A 27,255-nucleotide genomic window follows, 5' to 3' on the forward strand; every position below is an offset into this window, starting at 1 on the left:
ACTGTCAAGTGAGATGGAGGTTTTCCCAGCACAGTTCTCTCAAAACACTGGTCGAATTGGTTTAGAATGTCAATTCTGGAAAATAGTTTTTTTTTTTTTTTTTCTCTCTCTCTCTCCATTAAGGCTTAATCTAGAGCCACAAAAAATTAGCTATATTCAAAAAGCCTAAGGAAAAAAATAATTAATAGCACCTCTTCCCTTAGATAAGCCATTCAGGTTAGTTTCAGCGATTCCTGTTTATATTTAACTCAAGTCACAGCACACCATAAATTCAACAATGTCCAGTTTCTGAAATTTTGTAGAAAGAGACAGAAATCTAAGATGCTGCTTTTATTCTTTCACAGACATACGCGAGGGTCAGGGCTTTCGTTCACAGGCCTCTCCCTAAGCAGTCAGGTGTAGTGGTTATCAAAAGCATGGAAATTTCTTCCCTCTTGGGAAATGTATTGACTGAGATGAAAAGCATCTGAATGCAGACAAAGCAGCATCTGCAACCTGAGCAGTTTGAAGCATCTTCCTCCTCTCCCTACTCCTAGAAAGACAATTTGACCAAGCAGAAGCACAACGCTCAAATGATTAGCCTCGTTCACAACTATTATGTAAATGTGACCCTAACCTGAGATCTCCCAAAGTTAACATCAAAGCTTATTTCATTTTGCAACTGAAACCAAGAAATTATTGAGGTTATTGGGAGACTGGTCAAACAAACATTCAGACACATTTGCTGCAATAAAACAGTCAGTGTTCATGAAGGAAATCTGTCATTTAGGAAAAAAAAATACAAAATCTTGAAATGTATGAGTTTCCAGAGATGTTCCAGAGCAAAGTCCTATCTATATTTAATCCCAGGTTAAATTAAAAAAAAAAAAAAAAAAAAAAATGGAGGGAGGGGCAGGAGGGAGGGAGGACATTAATGTCCTCTTAAAATCAAAAAGAGAACGTTATGAACAGTTTGTTCAGTATCGTTTCCTGGTTGCCCCTGGTATGCAGCACCAATCTTCAGGTCAACCAGTGGTAAAGAAACCCACTCCACCCCAGCCATAAAAGCTACTTGGTGACAACTCAAATGATTAAAAACCTTAATAGTTCCACCCATATTCACTGCAGATGGAAATCTGTAAAAACAGGTGCATAGATCTACAAGACTAAAATAGTCTTCATACAGCTGCTAGCCTCAGCCTGACCCTATCTATCAATCCGTAACTTGAAGTACCCGCTCGGATACAGTGCACACACCTTCTCCAAGAACGGCTTCACATGTGCAGCGGAGCACGGAGCAGTACAGGGTTTTCCAAGACGTGATTCCAAGAGCCTCACTAATGGGGCTGGCCAGGACCCTCCATCTACAGGCCATGGGGGCAGAGAAGTGACCAGAGCTCTATTCCATCCCTGGTACTGACCCCAAACCCCTAAACCTCACACAACTACTCAGAACCATTCTTACAAAGAAGAGGTAAGAACACTCAGCTACTTAGCTCAGATAGTGCCAGAACTTTGAATAAAGAAGAGGAAGACCAAGATTTTTCTGACCAATGGGTTTTGTATTTTATTCTGCTGAATCCCAGAGCTTTTGCCCTGCTTGCTAAAGTAACTGCATGAAGCTGCTGCCTTCTCAGCATCATTTATCTTCCAGGGCTAAAGGGCATCTGTGCAGGGCAAGAGCCATTCCCACACCCTTCCCAAGGTCATTTGGAGGAGAGGGGGGAGTTGGACCTCATGCCCCTTCTCCAAAGACAACAAGGGTGAAGGTGACCTCTAAACTAGCCACACAGTCTGCCTATCTGGCAAATAAGATAGACAGGACATGTTAAGAGGGTAAGCTTTTAAGGTCATGAAAAGCTAGAAATGCCACCAGAATACATTATCGGCTAACAAGTCAAGACCCCCTCTCACAGCTAGTCAGGATAGTACAGTGTTCTAGAAATTGCTGTACACAAGGCAGTTTCTTGGAAAGAAAACAGCAGATAACAAGTCGAAAACACTTTATAGTGAAATCCAAGAGCTGTACTGGTGAACATTTCTTAAGAGAGCCAGTACACAAGAAAAACATCTAAGTAAAAACGTAAAAACGCAGGACAAAATAGACATTAGGTGAGAGACTGAAGTTCATGATTCTTGAATTAAATTAAGTTGTGGGATATCTAGGAAGAATCTGAGTTTCCCAGACAGAGTAACTTTAAACAGAAACATAGAAAGGCTCTACAGTATTCATAACTGATTTACTCAAGAATTACTGTATTACAGACAAAAGGAAATAGGACACTGAAGCTGAAAGTTGGTTCTCAAACGCACACTACCATATGTTATCACAGCCTAGCAATATTAAAGACAAGCTCCAGGGGAAATTAAAACACAAAAACAAATGAATAAAACCACCCTCTCCTCATAGTAGCTGTATATGCAGAAGCCAGTCATGACTGGTCTGTTACATTCCTAGGAGACTGATTCACAGAGGAATCAATAAAAACACCAAACAGAAGGTGTGCAAGTGATGTGTCTACATAGAGGCTCAGGAACAGCGCTCCGTTATGCTCGTCCCCTCTCCCCAACCACGGGCATCAGCTCCGACAGCTCCCTAGACTGAACGCAGTTCGTGCTGGCAGACAGCACAGGCTCTACAACAAAGCCAGCCCAGAACTGCCTTTCTGCCTCTCGATGGTCGCGCACGTTTAGCACTCGCTCTTCAAAATTAGGTCTCTTGGAAGGAATGGTGGGTGGAAGTGCTCGCAATCTAGATGCGACTCACATGTAGAGCTAAGCTGGGGCGGGGAGGTAGATACCAAAGAGCTCTTAAGTTCTCACCACTTTCTATCTAATTGTAACTCTCCAAAACCTCTTCTGCATCTGCACTGCAGCGGGGGAAGCTCTACCAGAAGACTATGGATAGGTGCAATTAACCCCTAACTGACACACAGATCCCCTGAACAGATCCATGCGCCACACTGTGATCCAAGGCAGCTTTTCAGCACACTATTAGCTGCATTTACTGAGACTAAAGGAGTCTGAGCATATTCCCTAATTAACCATGTCCAAATTACTTGTTCTATGGTTATTATAACACATCTCTATCAGCATACAGAGAACAGCTACGCTCAAGACCATTTCCATACAAGAAAAACCTACACCTCAAAGTAGAGGCCTCACAACTACCTACATTTCATCAACACATTTAAGTTATGCTTAAAGACAGCCCTAAAGGGGAATGTTCTCATCCTTAAGGTGGTCTCTAATTCAGTATGCTGCAAGTTTACTGTGAAACTAGAACAAGCTATTGAAAAAGCATTTGGTACGCAATGGAAAAAGCTGAATTGCTTGTGTTCTACTAACCATTTACAAGTTATCTGATGGAAGGGGGAAAAAATAATCACTTTTTCTGTATGAGTTCAACCCTAAGAAAAGCTTGTCTATTTATTTTTCCACTTTTTTTTTAAAAAAAAAAAGCAGTTAGTACTATTATCTCATTAGTAGCTTCCTAGAAAAGTCACAGAGCTGCAGAACTGAAACTTGTATCATTACTTCTATCATCATACTGGCAAGGAATGCCTCTAGGCCTCCACTACGACTGCTGCTCCTAGCCATCAGCATCGCTTCCAGGTGTCTGGTGTGTAATATCGTCTTCACAAGCTTACGACTTCTCTCAGTAAACACAGATTTCTCATTTGTGCTCTTCACACACACAACATGTCAAAACACAATGACCCTTTATATGGAGTTTCAAATTATTTTACAACAAAGTCAAAAAAAAATCTGCCTAAAAGTTCTGAAAGTTCAGTTGTGATACAAAGTAGAAATGACTTTCTGCACGAAAACAATCCTCAGTTTTATCTATGACAGTCAAACAAGTCGTAGCTGTTCCTTCATGGGACCTTTCCACAGGTAGGAATCGTTGGCTGAGCGATACTTAACACACAGCACTTGCACGTGCTACAGAACGCGGAGGAAGGACCAACACCTCTATGGAGGCAGCTATCAACATATTCTCCCCCCTGCAGAGAGAGTGCATGTGCGCAAAAGGTAGGCACAGGTGATTTTCCAAAGAGGATACAAGAAGTATGCAGTAAAACTCAAAGAAGACTTGGTATTTTCCAGCTCCTAGTCTTATGCTAATTCTTCTATACATTGCTGCCTTGATGAAAAGGAAAGTGTCCATAAAGAAAAAGGCTTCCCAGAACAAGTCACAGCTGTAAGACTGAAGTTAGAAAGAGAGCAAGAGGGCTTAAGTCTATTCTGTTGGGGGGAGGGGGGGAAGGGAAGCCTCACATGTCACACATTACATTAAATTTGTTTCAGTCGTTGAAAACCAGTGTTCCAGGATACAATTTTTACAAACATGTTTTATTTGTCTTGCTTATACCATTAGAACTGTAACTGCTGGCTGTCATTTCCCTTAAAAGGGGAAATCAATTCAAACACATACTGGTGCTTTTCAAAAGAGAGCAATTAAAAGGGCAGCAGCAGCGGGCATTTTGAGATTTCTTAAAACCTTCAAGACTGCAGGAAAGACAAGAGGACATGTGACCAAAAGTGTTATGATTATCCATTAGAGATTTCCATCAGTACCGGCATCAGTTATTTAGGTGATAATACAGCAAGGTCAAGTATTAGTGACAGACAATGTGCAGGTCATAAGGAATGATAAGAGAGTACCAATCCTTACAAAAGTCATTGCTATCAAAGAAATTTATATGTGTTCCAAAGAGAAATCTGAATACTTCACATCAAATACACAGTGGCTGTCCAGATTCTCTCTCATATTCGTTGCAAAATTTTGTTGAAGTGCCAAATCAAAGCTTTGTTGTTGTTCTCGTTGTTTCTAAATTCATACAACTAGAGCAGCAGTTATGCAAGCGCTTTTCTATCCCTAGCCACAGGACACAGGGAGCGCTGTAGCCAGATTCCTGATTACCAAAACCCAGCTATGGGCCTAGTTGTCTACTTAGGGGCATATGCACCACTACACATCTTTCTCTGTTCAGTGCTTTAATTCAACAAGAAAAAGCTGAAATGCAGTTGCTCTACCAAGCCACACTTCACTTTTTCTATCCTGTTGTCACGGGAACATTAAATGCAGTCAACTGCCACCAAAGAAAATCTTTATGAATTTGTAGTTTTTATCCAAAATTGTTGCATCACTTAAATGTCAGAAGTGAGTCTTTGCTTTTTCCTGCCACTTCAGTTAACCATGGAGATGGGATCACCCTGAAAATTGCCTTTTTTTTTTTTTCTTTTTTCTTTTTTTTTTCTTTGCTTTACTCTTAGCAAGGGTGAGGAATCTGAATCTCATGTGCAAGGCTCAAAATGATGCTTAGGACAGAACATGCAGAGTAAACGTCGTTTCATTTCTTTCCATATCCAGGTAATATGAAGCTGGCAACTGTAGTCCTGTCATTATGGGTAATGAAAATAGTCCCTTTACAACAAACTTCCTGTAAGGGAGAACAAATAGATAATAACTCTTCTGGTAACATGTATAGTACACTGGCCAGTGTGTTTTTGGCGTTTCATGTCATCCTGTGAATTTGTTTAATTCACTTGCTGAGCATTCATCTGAGGCATCCCTCTGTTTGGTCTTGGGGGCCCTCCACGGCCTAGGGAAAATACAAAAACAAAGATGAAGTCAGCACAAAGTCTCTTTTTTTTCCTCCTCGCCACCTGGGGAAGGACTCCCAGGTGTGCATTGAGTGTACCAAGGCTATTAATGCAGGGTTCAAAACAAAAAGCCTTGTTCAAACCAAAATTCAACTGTAATCCGCCTTGATACTTTTTAGTCATTTCTGAATTCTCTTTAACCTCCCCCCCCCACAAAGTTGTAATTAATAGCAGCAGAATAAAAAGTTTTACAATAATATAAGGCAATAATTGGCATAAGGCAATACTTAAATGTAAACTCTCTGAGCTAGCTAATCCTTGTTCTGCTTCCATTTTATTCTTCCTTAAAAGACTACCTGTAGCTTAAGCACGTTCTTAAAATACAGGACAAGTAGGTCACCTGGTGAAAACCTCTCACGTCAAGCCACCTTTTAACTAGGTTTTTACCTGCTGTTCACTGGCAATGAGCCTCGGGACTTACTCCTTATAGAGTAACATGCTTTAGGTGCTTTCTGTAACACACAGCTTCACCACAGCCTAACACTGCACTGAATACAGAACACAGGACCCAGTGAAGGACAAAGGACCCTGAGGGGTGTCGTAAAGCCCCAAGCTGTCCTTCCTGGCAATTCTAGGGGGTGGCAACTAAAGACTGGCAAGAAACTGTCTCTGCAAGACAAAAGACAGACTGAACACCAATAGTCTACTAAAACAGAACTATGAAGTAGAGCTGAGAACTCAAATTTAGAAAGTTTAGGAGTTCACGGCTTCATCCCATGCCGGCTTTATTTTTCCTTGGACAAACAAATGGCAAACACCAACACGGAACTAGAAAAGATATCTCTGCATGCCAGAAGTAATAACAAATGTAGAGGCTCTAGTAACAGATGAGCCAAGTAGGAGAGTTCTGTATCGTTAGATCAAGAGAGACCTCCACAGCAGATCTTTACTGAAACAGAATAAAACAGCAAAGCCGGATGACAGCTTTATAAGCAAGTCTGACCTGACAACAGTGCTGAGAAGATCATTAAGTCATGATAAACTTCATCCAAAACAAACAAATAATAACCCAAAACAAACAAAAAACACCCACTCACCAACACTAAGGCTTTCCTTTAAAAACAAAACAAAAAACAACTAAACACTTCTGCTATAAGAATAATTGTGACACTTCAAACTTCACTTCTCTTCAAGGAATTCCTCACTCAACAGTCAAATAAACTTCCATCAGAAATTCACTGACTAAATCAAGTTGGAAGGGACCTCAGCAGGTCGCCCAGGCCCATCCCCTGCTCAACAGCCAGGCGAACTCTCAAGATAAGAGAAAGGTAATTTATTCTTAAGTTACCTCGTGGAGCTCCCCGAGGTCCACTTTGTCCAGAGCCACGCTTGAAATTCTGCTGATAGCCATCCTGAAACACAGGAATCAAAAAAATGCTTCAACGTATGGCCTGACCAATTCCTTGTATTTCAAGAAGCCACCAACTGGAATAAAGAGCTTTTAAAATGATCTGCACTGATAAAACCTCTATTGTCAACATACAATATTTTATTATTTGAAGCTAATCAGAGAAAGTTCTGCTGGTATCTACTTTTTAATCCCATTCCTAGACTGCCAGGGTGGAGCAGCATCTTACCCGCTGGTAGTTGGAGTAATCCCGAGGAGCATTAAACTGCGGCTGCGTGTAACCACTGTTTGGAGTGTTGGAAAAGGAAGGACGGTAGCCATCATATCCTCCTAAGGAACAAGATACAAATCTTCCACTTGGAAATGACAACCTGCTAAGTTAAGCTATCATATAAAGAAAAGGCCACAATGGACTTTGTACCTAAATCTAAGTAAGAAACTTCTAGTAAGTACTGCTTAGTTGGAGGTCAAGCAAATATTTGCAATATCTGTGCTAACACTAATGTGAGGAACAAGACAGAGACTAATAAAATTGGAAGGAAACAACAATTCCATACGTTTCTCTCAGAATTTGAGGTTTAAATGACATTCAATCCAGAGCTAAGCATAATATATTTAGATCCAGGATCACAGTAATCGCTGGAACCTGCAAGGCACTTTTTTCACATTTGCTAATACAACAAATCTATTTTTTATTGTATGGGTTTTTCCTCCACTCTCTAAAAATGAGAGAATATTACAAAATAAGAGAATATTACAATGGTATGTTTATTAGTCTAACCCTAGAATATTTGTGTAGAAAATAGCACATCTTCCCTGATTTAGCATACACAACCCAGCCATTTCTGTAACACCAGAATGACGAATGTTCCTTGTGTTTATGCAGGACTGCAGCATTATTCCTCTGCCCCATTAAGTTCCAGAAAAGATTTTTGTTTCCTTATTTTTACTTTATTCAATCCCCTCTCAATAGAAGGAAATTTGCAGCTCATATATAAAATACACAAATATACTACCTATAACTGGAAATTAAACTCTTGAAACATCAACTTGCAACTGAATTAATCACTTCATAGTTGTTAAGTGTTCAGTTGCATATTTCTTATTTATTTCTATCCTCAGTAGCATCTAGATACTTAATAAACCTATCAATAAGCCTTTATCATACAACAGGGAAATAATGGCAATTTAGCTAGGCTATCTAAACAAGCATTTAAACTGCTTAAGCTAAAGCAAATGCAATTATCATCACGACAAGTTAAAATAGCTTTCAGACACACTACTCTAGTAAGAGTAAGTGAGTTTATCATTTGATATCTTGATACTAGCTTTCTGGAAAGAGAAAAGTGAGAGGTCAGACAAGAATGTCAGCTGAACGTTTACCTCTAAACCCATTTGCCGGTCCCCTGTAACCGTTCATTAAGCCTCGAGCCCCACGAGATCCACCACGAGACACTCCCCGACTGTTGTAGTAAGGCTGACTGTTACGTGGAAATCCAGTATTCTGCTGTGGAGGCTGCTGGTGGTTCCCTGCCACTTGATGGCTCTGGTCCGGGGAACCATGGTAAGTACCAACCACTAGTATGGAAGGAGGGGGGAAAAAACCACAGTATGAAAACCTGAGTTTCTGTTTAGTGTTCTCACATTTGCTCTCCTCTCATTCAGCATTCGAAGCTTTTAATCATCACCAAACACATCAATAAACGCTTTCCAAGAGATAGATAATCTCTAGAATTAATCATCAACTGAAGTAAGGGCAATTTTTTTTCTAAGTAGTTGTACAGATATATACTAAATTTCACCCTCTGCAGGATACTCAAAGCAAGACAGAATATTTGGGTGCAAAATGAAGCAAAAAAGTTTGCATCATCTAGAGGAAAAATCTGGCAAGGTCAGAATATCTGAGGAGGTGTGACATGCTTTGCTTCAGCCTCTAGAACTTCACAGACCTGATTATCTACTCTACCGAAATTACCTTCCTTTGAGTTTTACCTAAAATAAATGTACCTGTTTGGAGCTGTTCTTGCTGGAGATCTGATTGTTCTACTTGGTGAGACTGGCTGGAGAAACTCTGGTTATAACTGGCCTGGTACTGACTTTGTTGCTTAAGGGTTTCTGGCTCATTGACAGGAGGAACAGGTGCATTCATATTGAATACCTGGAAGAAATGAACAGAGTATTTTATGTATTTATGTGGCTGATTCATATGTTGCAACAGCGAAAAAAAAATACAAATAAAATAAATAAATAAAAAGACCCAAATAAATGGATTCAGTGTTAAGTATTTTCTACTCACTGTTTGCATGGACTGGAATGGAGCTGCATTAACGTTGATTCCGCTGCTATGCAAAGGTTTGCTAGATCCAGCCTGGAACACCTGGGGCTGGGTTGCAGTTGGAAGCGATGATGATGATGGGGTCTGATCTGCATTCAGTGACATTGAAGCCTAATAATTAAAAATGAAGAGAATATTATTTTAGCAGCTTCTGAATAGTATTGAAAGCATCAGAATTTCACTTTAACTAAAGTTACAGATGAGGCCTGAATTCACCTCAACAAATGAACATTTTCTACTTCAGCTGAACAGCCTCACTGACAACAGGAAAATGGGAGAGGAGAATCCTAGCAGTCTTCTCCCCCATTCCCTTAAAACACAACTAGAAAAAAAAGTGAAGGGGGAAATAAAATAAACTAACTCATCCCAGCCAGTGTCAACAACAGTGCCCAACGCTGCTCTGAACAGCAACACCTCATGAGCCAAAGCTGGCTTGTTACTTCTAACTAAACACTTGATATAATCTAGTAGAAAATTGAGTAAGTTAAAGATCCTACTATGAAGGATTTACTCCAAGAGGGTGACTCAAAATTTTAAACTTAATGGAACAGGCCCTCCTGACAGGTAATTATTATGAGGTTTTGCTTTCAAAATAGCCATATACTAACATATAATCACACCTGTAAGGAGCGTCCTGCCCACCCAACCCCTTGAAATCTGACTTGCCTGAATCTGGTCAATTGACTCTTTCTGTGGCCGCTGCTCCGTCGTGTGGGAGGGCTGGTACATGGGTTGGGAGGCTGTATATCCCTCACTTGTAGAGGAAACCAAGGGAACCTGCCAAAATAAACCCCCAGGCCCACAAAAACTGAGGTGAGGCTCACACAGAGCTTGGAAAGCAGTATCAGAGAAGCCAGGAATGAATGACCCTCTCTAGTTAAAAAGACAATAAACTCCCTTGCGCAGCATCCAGTGAGAACTTAAGCCAATGAAGTCCAGAACTTTGCACTGCGGGGGACTTTAAAAGGAAACGGATCATCAGTGCTGGGAATGCTCAAATCACCTCTTTAAACATTTAAAAGTAATAGCAGAGATAGTTCAGTGCTTGTGCCCTCAGGTTGAAAAGGCCTCTAATTCTAAATGCAGTTTTCTCAAAAAACTCAAGAGTTCAGCACTGAGTCTCCGTTTTTCAAAATGGGCAATACTTGATAAGCCTCCATTACAGAAAATTTGCACTGTTTCCTAAGCGCTACTAAACACAAACACAAGCTTTATTTTATGCAGTAACAATGCTCAAGAGACATAAAAGAGAGGGGAGAAAAAAAAAAAAAAAAAAAAACCAACAACAAGAAGAAAAAAAAACCCACTATCCCAAATCAGGAACTCATTATTTTCTTTAATCTTCTCGAACCCAGGAATCAAATCCTATTATATTATGCAAGACTCAAGTCAATTAAAAAGGCAAAATATTAAATATGTTACCTGTGTAGCTTCTGGTTGCACAGGAACTTGATTGGGCTGGGCAAGTCTCGACTCGGCATGAACTAAAGTAAAGTAATTTTACTTATTATGTAGTCAAATAAAGCCTTTTAAAGAATATTAAATAAGATGGCAATGCTATTTGACAATGATCATCATGAACTCATCATCATAAAAGTGATTAGCCCCTCTAGCATCAAAGAGTTACATACAAAGCAGCAGGTATCTCTTCAGTATTTTTTTTCTAAATTATTCAACATAATTTAGCTATTTCAGAAAACAAGTTTAAGAAAAGATATATAGTTTAGTGATTTAAAAAAAAACTGAGTTGAAACTTCTAAGGAAAACACAAATGCAAATTAGAATCATGGGTCTATAAATAGTATCTCTCTAAAGTACAAGTGCATGTCATGAAAAATGCACTTTAACATTTCTGTATCATCATCTGTGACAATCCATTTGCTATACAACAGTAATTGAAGCATTTCTTATGGATGATTTGCAAGCCTCCTCAAAACTGTCAGCATTTACCACTACAAACCTGGAGGGCAAACCATCTGTGGCATGTCCAAATTCTGAGCTGGATTCATGGGCTGTGCAGATACAATGGCAGGATCAAGTGCTTGGTTCTCAAACTCCAGCATAGAATCCTAAAAAATTAGATAAAGATCCAGTTTACTGCACTTGAAAAATAATGATTTTCAGCCTATAATCAGGTCGCAGTAAAGCAAGTGTAAAATTATACAATATGGTTTTATTGATGACTTTAAATCAAAACGTTAAAAAAAAGTCATATAGATAGCTAAGCACAGTGAAAACTGTCCACAAATACAGTTTTAACTGAAAAATTTAACTAGAGGTAGGTTTTAAGGGTCAGACAGAAGAAAAGATAATCTGTTCTTCATTCTTCATTCCAAATTAGCATTTTCACTTTGTAGCTAGTGTGACTAAAGTCAACATATTAGCAGAAAAAGAAAAGAAGGAATGTAATAAATATTTGCCTCACTCTGAACTACCTTCTTTGATTACTCTTTTTTGTGGATGAGAAAGTTTTGTTTTTCTCCTCGTGCATCCAGTTATTTCCCAATTTCCAGTTCTTCTAATTTTGGAAGCTGAGTTGCTAGAAACCTCCGCAAACTCTTTTGTTTGGAAAACTTCTGAGAAGCAACCCAAGAGGATCTCTTCAAATTTTATGCTATAAAAGTCTTCTAGAAAGCATAAAACCAGCTTAAAGAAAGGGGTATTTTACAGTTGGTCTCAGTAAGTGGGATAGGCTACAGCATCTACTGGTCCACAATTTTCTGCCTTCTCAATTACTACAAAAAAAAAACTAACGTCAGTAACGTTTGAAGCGCACTTTCATAGCAGCATGAATTTGGGACTTTGAACAACATCTTGGCTCTAAGGTTTTAAGGATTTCTGCTTATTTAAAATAGCAAGTAGCAGGCTCTTTAGATTACAACTGACAGACAGAAAATACTATTTTGTCTATTGCTTCCATCTTGATAGCAGCAGTGAGTCCATCATACCTGCATGAAGTTATATGGGCCCTGCATCTGTGCCATAAGGTCCTGCACTCGCTGTCTTCTAACCAGAGGGTCTGCCTGAGCCACAGTAGTGAGCGTGTGAGGTTCAGGAACTGGAGGAGATGTTGCTTGTGTCTGTTGCTGGAGCGAATTTACAACCTAGTAAGAAAGATGCAGTTGACTTAAATCTCAGTTCGAGCTTCACCAAACATTGCACAGAGCAGAGATAAAACGACTAAGTTTTTGTAATTTATGATAATTCATAATCCATAGTCCATTTCATTAAGTATGTAATCATTACAGTATTCCTGAAAAAAACGATGCTCCCACAGTCACCTCAGTATGCCCAGTTAATGGTCTGGACACTTCACAGGATCAGAAAGTTTAGTCTAGATTTATTTAGCAATATACTTGCTTTCCTGCTAATTATTCTCCAGTAGGAACAGTGGTGACTATTTTTTTTTTCTTAATTTCAATATTAAGAGGATTTTTTTAAAGCAGAATTTGTTTGCCTTGCATTGTCTACATTTGCAAATTTCAAGTTTCAGGAAGATCCAAGTGTGGAGAATGGTCTCTTGTTTGCAATGTTTTTTTGTAAGATGCAAGTGCAGTATGGATTTGTGCATCACTCTCAACTTCTAAAATCCTAATTCTCCTTGGCCACATTTGATTTGACTTATGCTAACCCCACCTGCTTTTGGAGAATAGCAAGCAGGGCTGTTTGGGAGGGGAAAAGATTCTCAAATCATAGCAGAAAAAATAAATGATATATAGTCAAGGTACAGAGACACAGCTCATGGTGTCAAGGAAGCTCTAAGAGACTGAACAATGGCAAGGACTTCATTATATGCAGAAAGGCAGACAGAGTTAACAAGACATACTCCAGCACTGGCCCAGAAGGTAAGTCACAGCAGGATGCTTTCACATACAACCTCAAAGGTAACAGAGTAACAAGGAAAGCTGAACAGAAACTCTGCAAACACATGGCATCAAGTTGTTTGAAAACACAGACAGTTGGCAGGACTGCTGAGGTGCAGAAGCAGCAGCACTTGGACATTCCTGTTCTGCTCTTTAGGCAGCATCCATAATGCAGAAATGCCATTTTCATATTGCATTCATATTCCCTGACTTTTAAGAACAAAATCATTGTTAATAACCTGCCTACAGTTTCTCTACTGCCAGAAAGCATTCTAAATACTCTGAAGACTACAATTTGTTAATAATCTTCCCCAAAAACACAAAACCCTTGAACTTACAGTTACATAGGACGTTATCTAGCACACTCACACTTGAAAGTTCAAAATAAACTTACATAAAATATTTGGTTTCTAATTAACACTGTAGAACCTGGAGACAGTACAGCAGCCACAACAAATGATGACAGGTCTGTAAACTTGAAATCCCTCCTAACCATTCAGCAGCTGCCCATCTGAAGTGGGTTTTCCCTTTCACAGCATAACATTCCCTTTCACAGCTAGGTTTCCCCTAGCTGTACCTACATTCCTCTTACAGATTCCATGCACAACTACTAGCTGCCTGAAGAGAAGTTCTCCTGAGAATTCCCATGAAGTATATCCTAGGGCTGCCAGCAGTGGAAAACAAGCACGACCAACTGCTTTTCTTTATTACACAGTCCCCAAACAGCTAATTATGCACCATTATCAAATTAAATAAGAAAGCACTGCAAGCACAAAAAGTCCTTTTTGAGATACATTGGTTTACAGCACATACATGGAGCCCTTTGGTAGCATAAAGCTATAAAACAAGAAGAAAGCAAAAGTGAGCCAGAGGAGTAGATAAAATTTTACAGGTAAAACCAGCAGCTACTCAACTCCTATACCGTTATATACCTCGTATGATGCTTCATATTTTAGTGTCTTTTTCAAACCTCTCTTTTATGTTGAAGGAAATCGTTTAGGGTCTATTCCTTTAGTCTTGCTACCTCTAACAGATACTTAGAAAGAGTCTAATCACGATGTTAGGATAAACAAAAAAATGGTTAAACTTGCACTTATTAAGTTGCCAATAAACAGGTTCTGTTTCCATCTTTTAACTCAATCTACTTCATGAAAAAAGCTACAGAGATGACTTACATGTAAGGATCATTACTTAACCTAAGAACACTACTTCTTAAAAGCAAAAAGATGAGAAGAACATTTGGGTATATCTTAAGAGAGAATTAGAGAATTTTGTGTATATGCAGGTCCAAGTGGAGATGAGTTGAAAAGACAGATTTTCAGCAGTCTCTCCATGGAACTGAATAAATGCACAACCATGTTGTGCTCTCTCAACTGCATAGCTCAATTTAAGTCCTCTATCTGCAAAGTGGTTTGGGATTTTGTTTGTTCTGGCTTAAATCTCCAAAAACATTATTCCTTCAAGGCACAGTTGTACAATATAAGCTCTCTACAAACCTAGCCATCCTGCACACTCATTTTAGCTGCACCTGAGCTGAATACATAACTGCAGAATGAGTGGTCATACCCAAGCCTATTTAAATATATGGATATAAAATAAAGAAGGACTGGGGGGGGAGAGGGAGAGAGCACAACACTAAAACCTGCCATGATTCAGTGGAAACAGGGATTGCAATTTTACCTGCAGTGCACAAGATCTTACCTCAACCGTTTCAACTGTCCACTCATCTACCTGTTCCTTCTCACTACTGCTGAACTGAGTCTCTGCCATGAATTGTCTGTTTACATACTAAAATAAAAATAAGAAAGGGAATGAAAGTAAAAGTATGTAGCATTAAAACTGTGTAAAGTGACAATCTTTCCAGTGACTAATACCTCAGTTGATTCAACTTCAGTTGGTTCAGTAAATTCTTCTGCCGGATCAGGTTCTGTAAGAGAAACAGAGCATTTTCAGCAAACAAGCCTGTTACAGACCTAAAAGATACAGAGGTATCAGATAAAAATATCCTCTCCCAGTAGAAGCTGAATTCTGAAGAAACAGGGTCCATTTTGAAGTAGTTATTGCTATAGTATTGTAGTTATTGCTTTATCAAAAACATCAGGAATAGTATTATGGACAGTGAGTCTAAGTGCCTGTACTAGAAGTACAACTAGGTATATGATTAAACAAATATATATTTACTCTTAGTGACATTAATACCTATTATTGGAAGCTTACTATACAGTAAGGAAGAATTTGCCTTCTGACAAACTTCAAAAAAAAAAAAAAACCACTTAATTCTGAAGAGGAAAATTGAGCAGAAAGAGTTTGCTTCTATACTGTCAAGTTTCTTCAAGGATGTTGCAAATAACTCTTCCCTCCTAACAAATGATTAACTGTGATGGATCCACTGCAAAGCAAAAAGCTTCACGTGATCAGAACGATAAGAACTTTTATCTTTGTTAATTTTAGATACTAAACATAAACCAATTTTTTTTTTTTTTTTTAATAAATGGACATGTAAAGCTCTACATGTCAATAATTTGGAGATATGTTTTTTGGCACTTAAAATTGCATTACAGATTAATCAATCTGATGAACCAGAAGTCAGGACCAGCACAAGCCCACAAACTGTAGATAAATTGTAACAGATCTTCATCCAGTTTACCAGCTTCTGCTACAGGATCTTCCACTGCAGGTGTGGGTGCTGTCTCTTCTTCCTCACACAATCCATTCTGGTGGTTGTGGGTGCTATCAAAGTAACTTGTTTGAAGAATACGTTCAACCATCTCCTTTAGAGTTTTATCTGAGAAAACACGTAATTTAAGATTAATGAACACTCAATTCTAACTATCTTTTTCTTTCCCCTCCAAATATCCCACATTTTATTACCCATTTGCTGGTTAGCTGTTGTTGTCCTGAGCTGATCACGGACATTACTCTTTCAGAAGTATCATCTATATTATCAGATTGTAAAATACAACCTTGGATCAGAAAAATCTGAAGGGCAAGGACAATAACAACAATACATAGTATTGTTCTGCAAATCTGCAAAACACCTCAAAGTGGGGTAAAGATTACCAGTTTAATCACTATGCTTTTGTCACTACTATTTCCAAAAAAAAGAAAAAAAAAACCTATTGCTCATTTTTGAGTTTGTAAAGTTTATAAAGCTAAAGTTTTGACTGTAACTGAGTTTCTTTGTAATCTACATAATGCCTTAAGAAAATAAATAATAATAAAGCTTCCAGTAAATTAAATCCTTACAGGTTAACTGCATCAGAATAAACAAATTTACAAAAGCAGCATCTCTGTGGGCTTCTCCCCGCTAAGGTAAGTGGTGTCAAACAGGCTTTGTAAGTGAAACAAGCATGAACCTGCATTGCGTGTCTCAGGTGAATGTTGGCCACAGCTGAATGCAGCCACACTGGCCACGCAGCAGGGCCAACAAAAAAAAATAACACAGACTGAAAATGAAGATTCATAATCCACATTTGGCAAGTGATGATGCTCATTATTTGCATCAATAGACATGCACAAAAGTGCACAGAAATAACAGTAAAATTAATCTCCAGTTACAGGACAAAGGAAACCTATAATGGCTGCCAACATCATCACTAAAAGCTCATCTTGCAATTTAGACACACATTCAGGGCAACATTGTCAAGCAACAGAATGACTGGCTCCCTAAGGAGCACATATCATCTTTTTCTTGAAAGCTGCCCCCGTACCTTCCCTCCAGCTCTTCAAACATTCGTGGTGCCTCTCTCCTTGTTCTCAGTAATGACAGTCTACAAAATGTGACCTAACATCACAACCATTTGAGACTCACCCGAGCTCTTGTAAAATGAACATTAAATAACAGGTACTAATCTGGTGCCTCCCCATAATTTTCATTTCAACAGAATATAAAAATAAAATGGCGATTCCTATTCTGTCACAATAAAATTCTTATTACCATTAAGGCCACATTATAGTACAATCCTCTCTTTATGACTCCTAAGTAACTCAGCACTACAGCTATTACTTATCACCTCACTTTCAAAGAAAATAAGAACGTCTTTTGACATCCAATACTACACTGCCACAAACAAATTAAAAACTAAGAAAGCTGTTACCTACTTGACCTTAAGAATGAATAAATAAATGAGACAAAGAGACAACCTTCCTTAAAACTTTGTATGTTTCCAAACGGAGATTTAAAAATCCCCACAGTTCAAAAACACACCCTTAGGATAAGCTATATTTGCAGTAAGACATGATGATTTAGCCTTTACTTACATTTTAGTTTGATAGCATCCTGCAATCTCATAAATATTGGCTTGTTTGATTTCAGAAACAGCTATATCATCACAGAAAAATATTAAGTTCCTTGCCCGACACAATTCTGCTCCACTTACATCCAAAGTAGATTTTTCAGCATACAATAAAATAACTACAATTTTAAGAGGACTAAAATTTATTCTACTTTAGAATAGGGTAATAGAATGCCCTCCCCCCTTTGGCTTTTTTTTTTCCCTTTTGTTAAGCTGGGAGCATACAAGGCAGCAGAACATTTCACTAAATAAGGCCATGTCAGTTCACATATTGGTTCCTGCTCCTGACAAAGCTCCCCATCCAGGCACAGGAGGAAAAGATTTCCAGAGAACAAAGAATTGCTACCGAGCACCAAGAGCAGCAAAATACTGCTGAAATAGCAGAAACAAACTCATGTAAGTAACAACTGCACAGTGCAGTAGGTTTACACTTCATAAGCAATTGGCACAGTCCAGATAAGGTCCAAAACAAAGTAGCTCCTCTAAAAAGCCACACGGATATATTTAACAGTCCAAATCCTTTGATGTCAGATATTGCAATTTAGTTCTAACACAAATTCTACATCTTGTGTCTTAACACAAACAATGTACTTACAGGTTGTTCCACAAACAGGTTTTTCCTTCCCCTCCAGTAAGTCCCACAGGTGAACAGATGCTTGCTCATATTGCTCATTCAACCTTAAAAGCAAACAAAAAATAAGAGTATAACAGATTTCTTACTGAATCTTTAAATGATAATGGGACAAAATGCCATTAACAGATTGGAAATTATAAAATACTTTACTGTAGGTCTACCTCATGTTCATGTCTCTTTCAGGATAAACTAGCTTGTAAAATTCATCCAGCGTTGTCAGCTCCTCCTCTGTCAGTACCGGTACCCCATTTGTTCCTTGTTTCAAGTCACTGCGTACTTCATCATCACCCAACTTGTCCAAAATAAACTGTAATTCTAGCACAGTCTTTAAACGTTTCTGCTCAGCTTCTTCTCGCATCAATTGCTCCCTGCGAGCTGTCTTTTTTATTGTTTTCTGGATCTGCTCAAAACGAAAAAACGAACTTTAAATTGCTTTGCCTTGGGTGAGTTTAGTAGGAGAAACATTAGGCTTGAAATATCTTTTATTGTTAACTAGAAAAGTATGTTGCTGTTGAACTGAAAATTATCACTGTAGCATTAGAGCAGAGTAAGTTGCTAGATAAGAATACCTTTTAAACAAAGTCAAACGCCTACAAATAAGACAAATTTTAGAGTCCTAGCCGCAGATCTCCAAATACGTTGGATCTTGATCATATTCTTACTAGAAGCCTGTATTTCTTTGCATGACTGACAAGTAATTCAGTCCCACAGGTCTAAACCCGCATGTCATTTCTTATAATCTTTTTCTTAATCCAAGTATATAACACCCAAAATACAGCTTCCTCACTTTGTAACTACAGAATATTTTAATCTTTTCAAACAGACCTAACTTGTGACAGTAATGCTCTCTCTCTGAAACCACATATTTTATTTTTGTTTTTAAACAAAAGACTAGATATTCAGATCAAGAGAGGTAACTCTGATTAGGGAAAGTTGCAAGGAAGTTTGAAAGCAGACGGTTGATTTGTTAGTCCTGTAGTCCTGGTCAGCCAAACTGGCTGACCAGAGTTATTAAATTTCAGAACAAACTTTTCTTGAGAAGAAAAAAGTTCTTGGTGACTAATTATCCATAACATGTGGAACCCTAATGCAAGACAAGCAAAGAAATGGCTTACAGGCATATAAATTTATAACTGAATCACGAAAAAAGCTTGTTACTTGTGCCCTTAGAATTACCACATAGTCTGTTCACAAACTAAATACACTTGTTAGACCAGCCTGCTGTACTAGTATTCACTACACAAGGAATTCCACTGAAATTACATTTCTTTCCAGAATCCCTTAACTGTGTAATATTCCCAAATTTAGAATTCTCCAATTCTTTGGCACAGTTGAGCTTTCAGCTTGCCCCCGTCTTCATTCTTCATGAAACGTAAGTGCAGTGGTCTACCGTGCCTTGTTTTGCTTGAAGCCTGCTTAAAGCTTTGCGTGTGCAATTACACACACACACACACAAAAACTGCTCATGTAAATGGAATTGCCTATTACAATTTTAGAATCTATTTTTGATTACATAATTATTTTACATTCTTGAGGAAACAAGAAAGCAAAAAAAAATCCTGGTTTACCGTAATCAGTTAACATACCTATGGGAATTACGAATTTTGAAACATATTCCATACTGCTTGCAAGATATAGGACAACCAAATCTTGAGAAAATGACTATACTACATATAGTCGCTGAGACTTGATGCTCTATACTTGTAAAAAGAAATAAAAACCTTCAGCATCCTATGAATAAGACTGTGAAATACCTCCTTTTTTTCAAAATAAAGTTATATTACTGGCATTAAAGAATACTGCACGACAGCCCTGTTTCACAATCAAATTGTTTCAAGAGCTATGCTTTGCCAAAATACATTGGTTTTGTTACTAAGTCTTTATGAAGTCTTCAAAAAAATCTTTTGGGGAGAGGGGTTAAAAAAAAAAAAAAAAAGAAGCCAAACACACAAGACATCACGATCACTTCAGCTTCTGTAAAGAAGCTACAGTGCATTACCAAGCATTAGTGAAAGACAGTTTGAAGCTTAAGTGCTCCTATTGCAGCTGCTGACCCACCGGACCATTTGCTCTTTACTTACATCTTGGCTCAGAGCCATAAAACTCCTCTGCAGCTCTTTAGCAAACTCCAGATTATTTGTCACTTCCTGATACTTTGACACTGCATCCTTTAAAAGAGAAGAAAAAGCAACATATCACAAACAGAACACATTATATACTTTCAACAAGCAACTTCCTACATATTTTGTTTCTAAGCAAGACAGCAGTAAAGACAACCACCCCTTAATGAAGCTGCCACAAGGATGCCTCAAATATTGATTTTCATTGGCCAAAATACTGCACAGATGAGACTTCCATATCACTAAGGTGTCTGTTCTCCCAAGTATTTTTTCACGATCCCAGGGAAGTAGCTATGGTCGAAGGATACATTTTTTTCTTAGCTCTTTAGTTGAAAATCATCAATAAAATGCTATTTCCAAACTGGTAAAAGTCTCTGAAGTTCCAATACAAATGAATTTATATTTGCTTCATAATTGGAAAAACAGCTGTTGAATCAACCCTTACAATAATATACCTTTAAGAAAACAGTCTCGACAAGGAGACTATATATGCACTACAGCCAACATATCTATAGTGTCACATCTGCTGCACTGATGGCTGTGATATTCACATGGATATGTCTTATTTATAGAACTCTTTAGAACTTGGACTAAGCCACCTCTTTAATTAGGCTACATGATATTTAAAAGTAGCCACAAGGCGACTAAGCTCCTTCAGTTCTCCCTAGACATATTTTCTGAGAAATGTCCAGAAAAATCTCAGAGATATCATTTTTTTCAGATGTACTAGGTTACAATACACGCAGATTTTCACTGCAACCGACTTACGCACTAATCTCAGTAAGCATTAACAAAATATCACAAAAAATCCTCTACTTATTCCCAGCTTCTTATTAACAACAGAGATGTTCCAGAAAATAAGGAACTGAGGGCAAATCAAAACTCTATTAAAAAAAAAAAAAAAAAAAAAAAAAAAAAAAAAAAAAAAAAAAAAAAAAAAAAAAAAAAAAAAAAAAAAAAAAAAAAAAAAAAAAAGGCGTTTTAAAAAAGAGAAGTAAAGATCCATGAACACAGATCTGGATAATAATTTTGTTTTTTGTTTTTACCAGTTGATCTTGATTCAGACGTTCTCCCTTATTCATTCGTTCCTGGTAATCATCAAGTTTGCTCTGAAAGAAAAAAGAAAAAAGGAAGTTGATATAAAAATGAAACCTAGTTACTGCTCTCTTTTGTCTTGTCTCATGAAATTATGAGCCGTGACATCATAATAAATACTGTACTATACTACAAAAACATACAATATTCAAGTAAAAATAGTATCAGAGGAAACTTCTAGATCAAAAATGCTTCTGCAAGAGACATATATTCTCATCTTGTTTAGTTTGACTACTACCATAATATATCTTCACATACATTAAAATTACAAGAAAACACACATTTAGCCTAACGGGGACCGCAATCTCAACATGCATTTACTTTAGTCCCAATGGCAGAGAGTTAAACGCAGTTCTGAGTAAGAGGTCACTATCACTACACCACTACAAAACCAAAAACAAGCCTAGAATCACACTCTGTCACTGCTAATGAGATTCAAGATCGCAATTCTTTGTATATATCAGTTATCATAAATAAATTGAATAGTTTCTGATCTTTTGTGCAAGAATGCCTACCAACACAATTCATACGAATAGCTCTAACATTTCTCACTGGAAAGCACTCAGATATTTTTTCTCCCCATGAAAAGAGAAATAATTAGGTTAGCTTTTAGCTGAACCAGTTTTCTAATCTGTTTTCTTACATAACTGTAAAAAACACTAATATTAGCAAAAAACAGGTAAACTTGCCTAAAGTAGCAACAGATTTAATGTGTATTTAAAGTGCAACAGATTTTATAGGCTTTACTTACTTTCTAAAGCCCTTAAGGATAACAGACCTAAAAATCAAACATTACATTTTCAACACTTCTACAGATGATAGACCTTGACCATATTTTCATATAAAATCAAACCATTAAAGTGAAGGCAATGAGAATCACTTTTTTTTTTTTTTTTGATTGTAAAAAATACTTCAGTTAAAATATTTTTGGGGATTTTTTTTTTTTTTTTTTTTTTCTCTTTCCTAAAGCTAACTCAACCTCTATAGCCCATCTCAAGACTCGATCAGAAAAGCTTCATGTATTTTGGAAATGTTGAAATGAACACTTTAACAGAATTAGTCTTTTTGATATGTCACGAAGGGTCAAAACGGTTTTCTTTCTTGGAAAATTTCACAGGTTAGATTTAACACGTAACTACGGTATCTTTGACTATGTCAAATAACTAAGAACTCCCTAAATTCCAATTAATGTAGTACCATTTATACAGGTATTTCATGCTGGGGACATATGCGAACAGTGAAGCAGCAGCCAAAGGCAGCAACCAGAATTTGAGGTAGATCCAAAAGAAAAAGTCTGAACAACATTCAGCCCATTGGAAATCTACCATAACAGGAAATAAAATTAATTTACAAATACAGTCTTATTTAGAATAGGTGACGCCATGGTTGGACAATGCAGACAAGACTGAACAAGCAGAAGTAGCTTTAGTGATTCAAGAGATCCTAGTGAGTTGCAAAGAGCTGAAAGGCAGGCTAAAGAGCCCAGCTATTTCCAATGCTCCAGGGCAAAGCTAACCAGGCTATCTGAAGCCCCCTTTGATTAAGGTGGCTGAAGTCCTACAATTGCCCTTGCAGACAAATTCTAAGAAGTTCTTGTTTGATGAAGCCACACACTCCATTCCTGCAGATTCTTTCCCTTAATCACACTGGTGCAAATGTTTGTGAGGCTTCACAGCAAATTAGACTGCCAATGCCAGTCTGGTTAAATGGTGTCTACAAATGCATTAATAAATCCCCAAACAATTTCTATGACCCACTTTCCAACGCAATCACAAATAGTAACAACAGAAGAAAAAAACAGACAGAACAGCAAATTCTGGAACAACACGACTTACGTCAGCTTTGCTGAAGAAAACACACATTGCAAAATTATGCTGCAAAAGGCGCACATAATCCTTTTGCTGGCCAAGGGCATGGGGAGGGAGAAGATGAAAATACCCTAAACTAATGTAATTGTTTCTGCATACCTTTTTCACATAGTCTTACTTCAGCATGATGCTGCCTTCAGATTGCACATATCCCAACAACCTGTTCTGAGAGTGCACAAGTTCTTAAATAACCTGATGTTCTCAAGTCTAAAGTAAATTCTATGATCATTTGGTTCTCATTCAATTGTATCAACTAAAAGGAAAGGCTAATATACCTATTTTAGCCATTAAGAATAGAGGAGGGAAAAAAAGTTATTCCTTCCTTTTCTATAGAGATCCATATTCCTACTACACAAGGTAAGGGATGGAAAGCTTTTTCAGCTGCAATGCAGGGAACAGGCAAATATGTATTTGGTTACACAGCACAAACGTTATGAGAGCTAAGTATTCCTCTTACAATCTTAAAGGCAGCAGAGCAGTGTAAAATCAAAATACAGCATTATACAAAAACACGAAGTGTAATGTTTTCCTGTTAATCTGCACTGGCAGCTAACAGCAGCATTAGTGATGTAAAACAACTGCAGCAAAACTGCTTAGCAGCCTACTGCAGTGCCTGCAAGGAGCAAGGACGCTCTTGTTTTTACCTCTTCTGCAACTTCAGCCTTGCTAGCCCTGCAGGATATGTGTTTTGAACCATAAAAGCCAAACCAGCAGAAAAAAAACATGAAGTGGCCAGAGCGAGCACATGAATCATCTATTAAGTGGCTCATGAGTGAGGAGCCTCCAGCGCTGCAGACGGAAACGGCCGTTTTTCGGCTCCAATTCAGACCCCTGGAGCAACTCGGGGCTCCCTGGGAGACAAGCTCTATGCACAGGCTATAAGTTCAGGGGCGACGCGTGTTTAAGTTTGCCCCACATCTTATTTTAATAGGTATCTGAATAAGAAGTTGCTTTATGGTAACTGATACTTCCCTTCACATTCAAGTCCTCATTAACTTCTCTGATCTGCCTCAAAAATGTCAGTCTAAAGGGGAAAAGTGCAGTTACATGACATCAGCTTCAGTAACAATAGTGGCTTTAAAAATCCCTGACCACTCAGCTGTGCTAATACAATCATTTACAGGGCTCTGCTTAAACTGGATCACTGGAATGATCTGAGTAAAAATAACTCTTAAAAGAAAAGGTGCCAGAAGCATGGGGGAGGCACTATATATAACTAGATCACATCAATGATATGGTTTATACCAGCTACATCAGCACAACTGCACAAGAAAAGCTACAGTGTGCAAGAGGAAAGAGAAACCTCTTCAGCCATCTGAAGCAAGCAAACTTTGTAATACACGCTGAGTTATGAGGAGAAAAAAAAAACAGGAAGGGAAGAGGGGAGTTGTTATAAATCTGTTTTCTAAAATAGCTCAGAAATTGCATATATTTTAAGCAGTATTGAGCAATTGAAATAGCCCAAAATTAGAACAGAGGTCCTGAACATTTCCCATGGAAACAAATGATAAGCGAAACTCCAAAACAAAGTTTACTGATGTGTTTTATATTTGCATATTAGAAATTATTAGCTCTTCAGTACCATTCTCACACTAATACGAGTTTAATTTATCAACAAAACATGCTCAAAAGTGATCAAAAATATTCAAAAAAGGTAGAAAAATAAAAAGATGCAGTAGCTTTGAAGTGGCAACAGGAATGCAATCAGAAGTTAAGAATCTGCTGGGCAGAGGGGAATAGTTGTCACATTCACTATCTGGTTACACTTCATCTCTTCTTCAATTTGTGAAAACCGCAAAAGGTTTTTCAGGTTTGATTTGTACTAAGAAAGGTGAAAAAAAAGTATTACCACTGTTTGTACTTCCAAACACAAAAAACTTAAGTCTTCAGTTTAAACTGAAATTACTTTGAATTAACAGCTGTAAATATGCTTGCTATCTGGGAAGCTTTACAGTTCAGGAAAGGAGGAAAAAAAAAAAAAAAGCCACCACCCACTATCTGTTCTGCATTAAACAGTTTTTGAGCAAGTCAAAAAGCAGTACCAGTTCCAAGACTGCAGCCTTTCAGACGACTTAAAACCACAACACAAGGATTACTCCTCCAAAAGAGGCTCTTCTCCCCCTGCTCCCTACAGAGCCTTCACCACACACCAGCCTAGAAGGCCTTCTGCCCAAAAGGACAGCTGGATGTTCGAAGAACCCCATGCAATCAACTCTTCCTTCCCAAAGGGAACAGAACTGCAGGTGGTGGATCTTTTAAATGCAAAGGAACCTTCCTTTTAAGTAGAGCTGCAACTCTAATGAACTGACTATAGAAAACAAAACCAAACAACAACAGAACACTTGCTTACTTCTGTAACCTCAAATAAGTCAAGAGACAAGTGAAACTCCTAAAAGTTCTGGCAGCTTTATATATATGTTATCTGTTGATGGTAAGCATTGTGAACTAACAGATAGGCAAAGATCTGTTTTTTTTCTCTGCAGGTATTTCCCTGATAAATTGGTTTCTTTTACAAACACAAGTGAATTCTAGAACACAAGATGAGATTTGTCTTTGTGAATAAAAAGCTATCAATAAATACGTCCCTTTATATCAATCTTCAGTTGTCTTTGTGAATAAAAAGTTATATGTCCCTTTATATCAATCTTCAGTTGATCCATACAACTACTTTTATTTTCACTTTATTATACTTAACCTAGCCATATCCCACTACATAGTGTGAAAACATCACCAGCCATAAAACACATTATATAGCAACACTGCCCAAAAACTGCATTTCCCCATCGCTTTTTTTCCCCCAGAACAAAAGCATTAAAAAAACAACAAAGCAGCATCACAGCAACTTAAAATAAATGGTCATATTCAGCCTGTAAGAATCAGCACAACTACCTAGTTAACAAACTTCCCTACATTTCATAAATAGTTAAAAACAGAACAGGGAAAGCTGAAGCAAGGAACTGCCAAACATCAAATAATTTTATATATACATGCTTGTTTTTAAGAATGACCCTTAGCCTTCGACAACTGTCAAGAGATTTAAAAAAAAAAATCCAGAATTCAATGCAGTTTCACACGGATTTTACAATTCCTTGGTCTCAAATCATTTTTCATCTTTAAAGATAATTGTGGAATATCCTCATTCCTTGAGCTAGCCCATAGTGCAACTGGACTTTTCTTAAGCAGTACTTGCTTTTAAGTTCTAAATTAGCATTCTAAAAGAACCAATTCATGCATGTGGGTGAAGACAAGGTGAGAAAGAGAACATCATAAAACAGTTCCTTCTTTAAGAAGCATATTGCAGCGATAGACTGTAGCTCCCTGTGATCTGAAATGTCCTCTGCATTCCTCAATTGCTGGATTGCAGAGAGAAGACTGATGTGCCAGGCTGATAAGCGGGCGCCAACTGCTTTCACCTCGAGAGGAGATACATCATGCCTGCACTGAAGGGGACAACTGGCCACAGGGCAAGCCAGTCCGAGTCGCAGGGTAAGCTACTGCCACAACCAAAGACAGATTCCAGATACATTAAGAAATTTTCAGTGTCCAAGCAGTACAAATAATGGTGCAAAAACTGCCACAGTGATGCTGTTGTTGCGCAACAGCACATCTCCCTTGCTACCATTAGCTGCATCCAGAAGAACAGCAAATGGACCCTGGCAGTTACTACAGATTATTAGCTCTTTCAATAGAAAATCCAACTCATTTCATATACCAAAAAAAAAAAAAAGAAAAAAAAAAAAGAAAAAAAAAACCCACAGGTAGGCAGCTGTCTCAAGTCACATCAACCTGAAATATCGAACTACTCTGTTCCAGTAAAAATACTGTGCAAGAACAGTAGAGGTGCTTTTTACGTATTCATTTTCCAAAGCAGTCCAGTTACCTACTACACTTATTCCAGGTTTCTCAGACAGGCTGATAAAGCAAGAGCCGCTTAGGTTACAGCTAGAATGCGCCATCTTTAAAACTGTGGACCGAATACACCAAGCTCAAACCCTATCCAACAGTTTAACACATTTACTTCATACTTACAGTTGCCAAAGAAAGAACA

At 38.0% G+C, this 27,255-nt stretch overlaps 1 protein-coding gene across 1 annotated transcript; it reads right to left on the reverse strand.

The window, feature by feature from the left end:
* Window positions 1-1,779: 1,779 nt before the first annotated feature.
* On the reverse strand, window positions 1,780-21,349 carry CAPRIN1 (cell cycle associated protein 1). Its single transcript, XM_026034674.1, has 17 exons — window positions 21,291-21,349; window positions 20,206-20,292; window positions 18,286-18,524; window positions 18,086-18,168; window positions 15,843-15,980; window positions 15,070-15,122; window positions 14,897-14,983; window positions 12,281-12,436; window positions 11,293-11,401; window positions 10,755-10,816; window positions 9,999-10,109; window positions 9,294-9,443; window positions 9,005-9,155; window positions 8,381-8,575; window positions 7,227-7,327; window positions 6,938-7,001; window positions 1,780-5,588 (listed from the first exon to the last, which is right to left on the reverse strand). Exons 1-17 carry the CDS (start codon window positions 21,324-21,326, stop codon window positions 5,524-5,526), a joined length of 1,887 nt encoding a protein of 628 aa, XP_025890459.1. The 5' UTR covers window positions 21,327-21,349; the 3' UTR covers window positions 1,780-5,523.
* Between the last annotated feature and the right edge of the window lie 5,906 nt (window positions 21,350-27,255).

This window comes from Nothoprocta perdicaria, unplaced genomic scaffold, assembly GCF_003342845.1.
Source record: "Nothoprocta perdicaria isolate Ctin4 unplaced genomic scaffold, notPer1 scaffold_15, whole genome shotgun sequence".
In the NCBI taxonomy this organism is placed as follows: domain Eukaryota; kingdom Metazoa; phylum Chordata; class Aves; order Tinamiformes; family Tinamidae; genus Nothoprocta; species Nothoprocta perdicaria.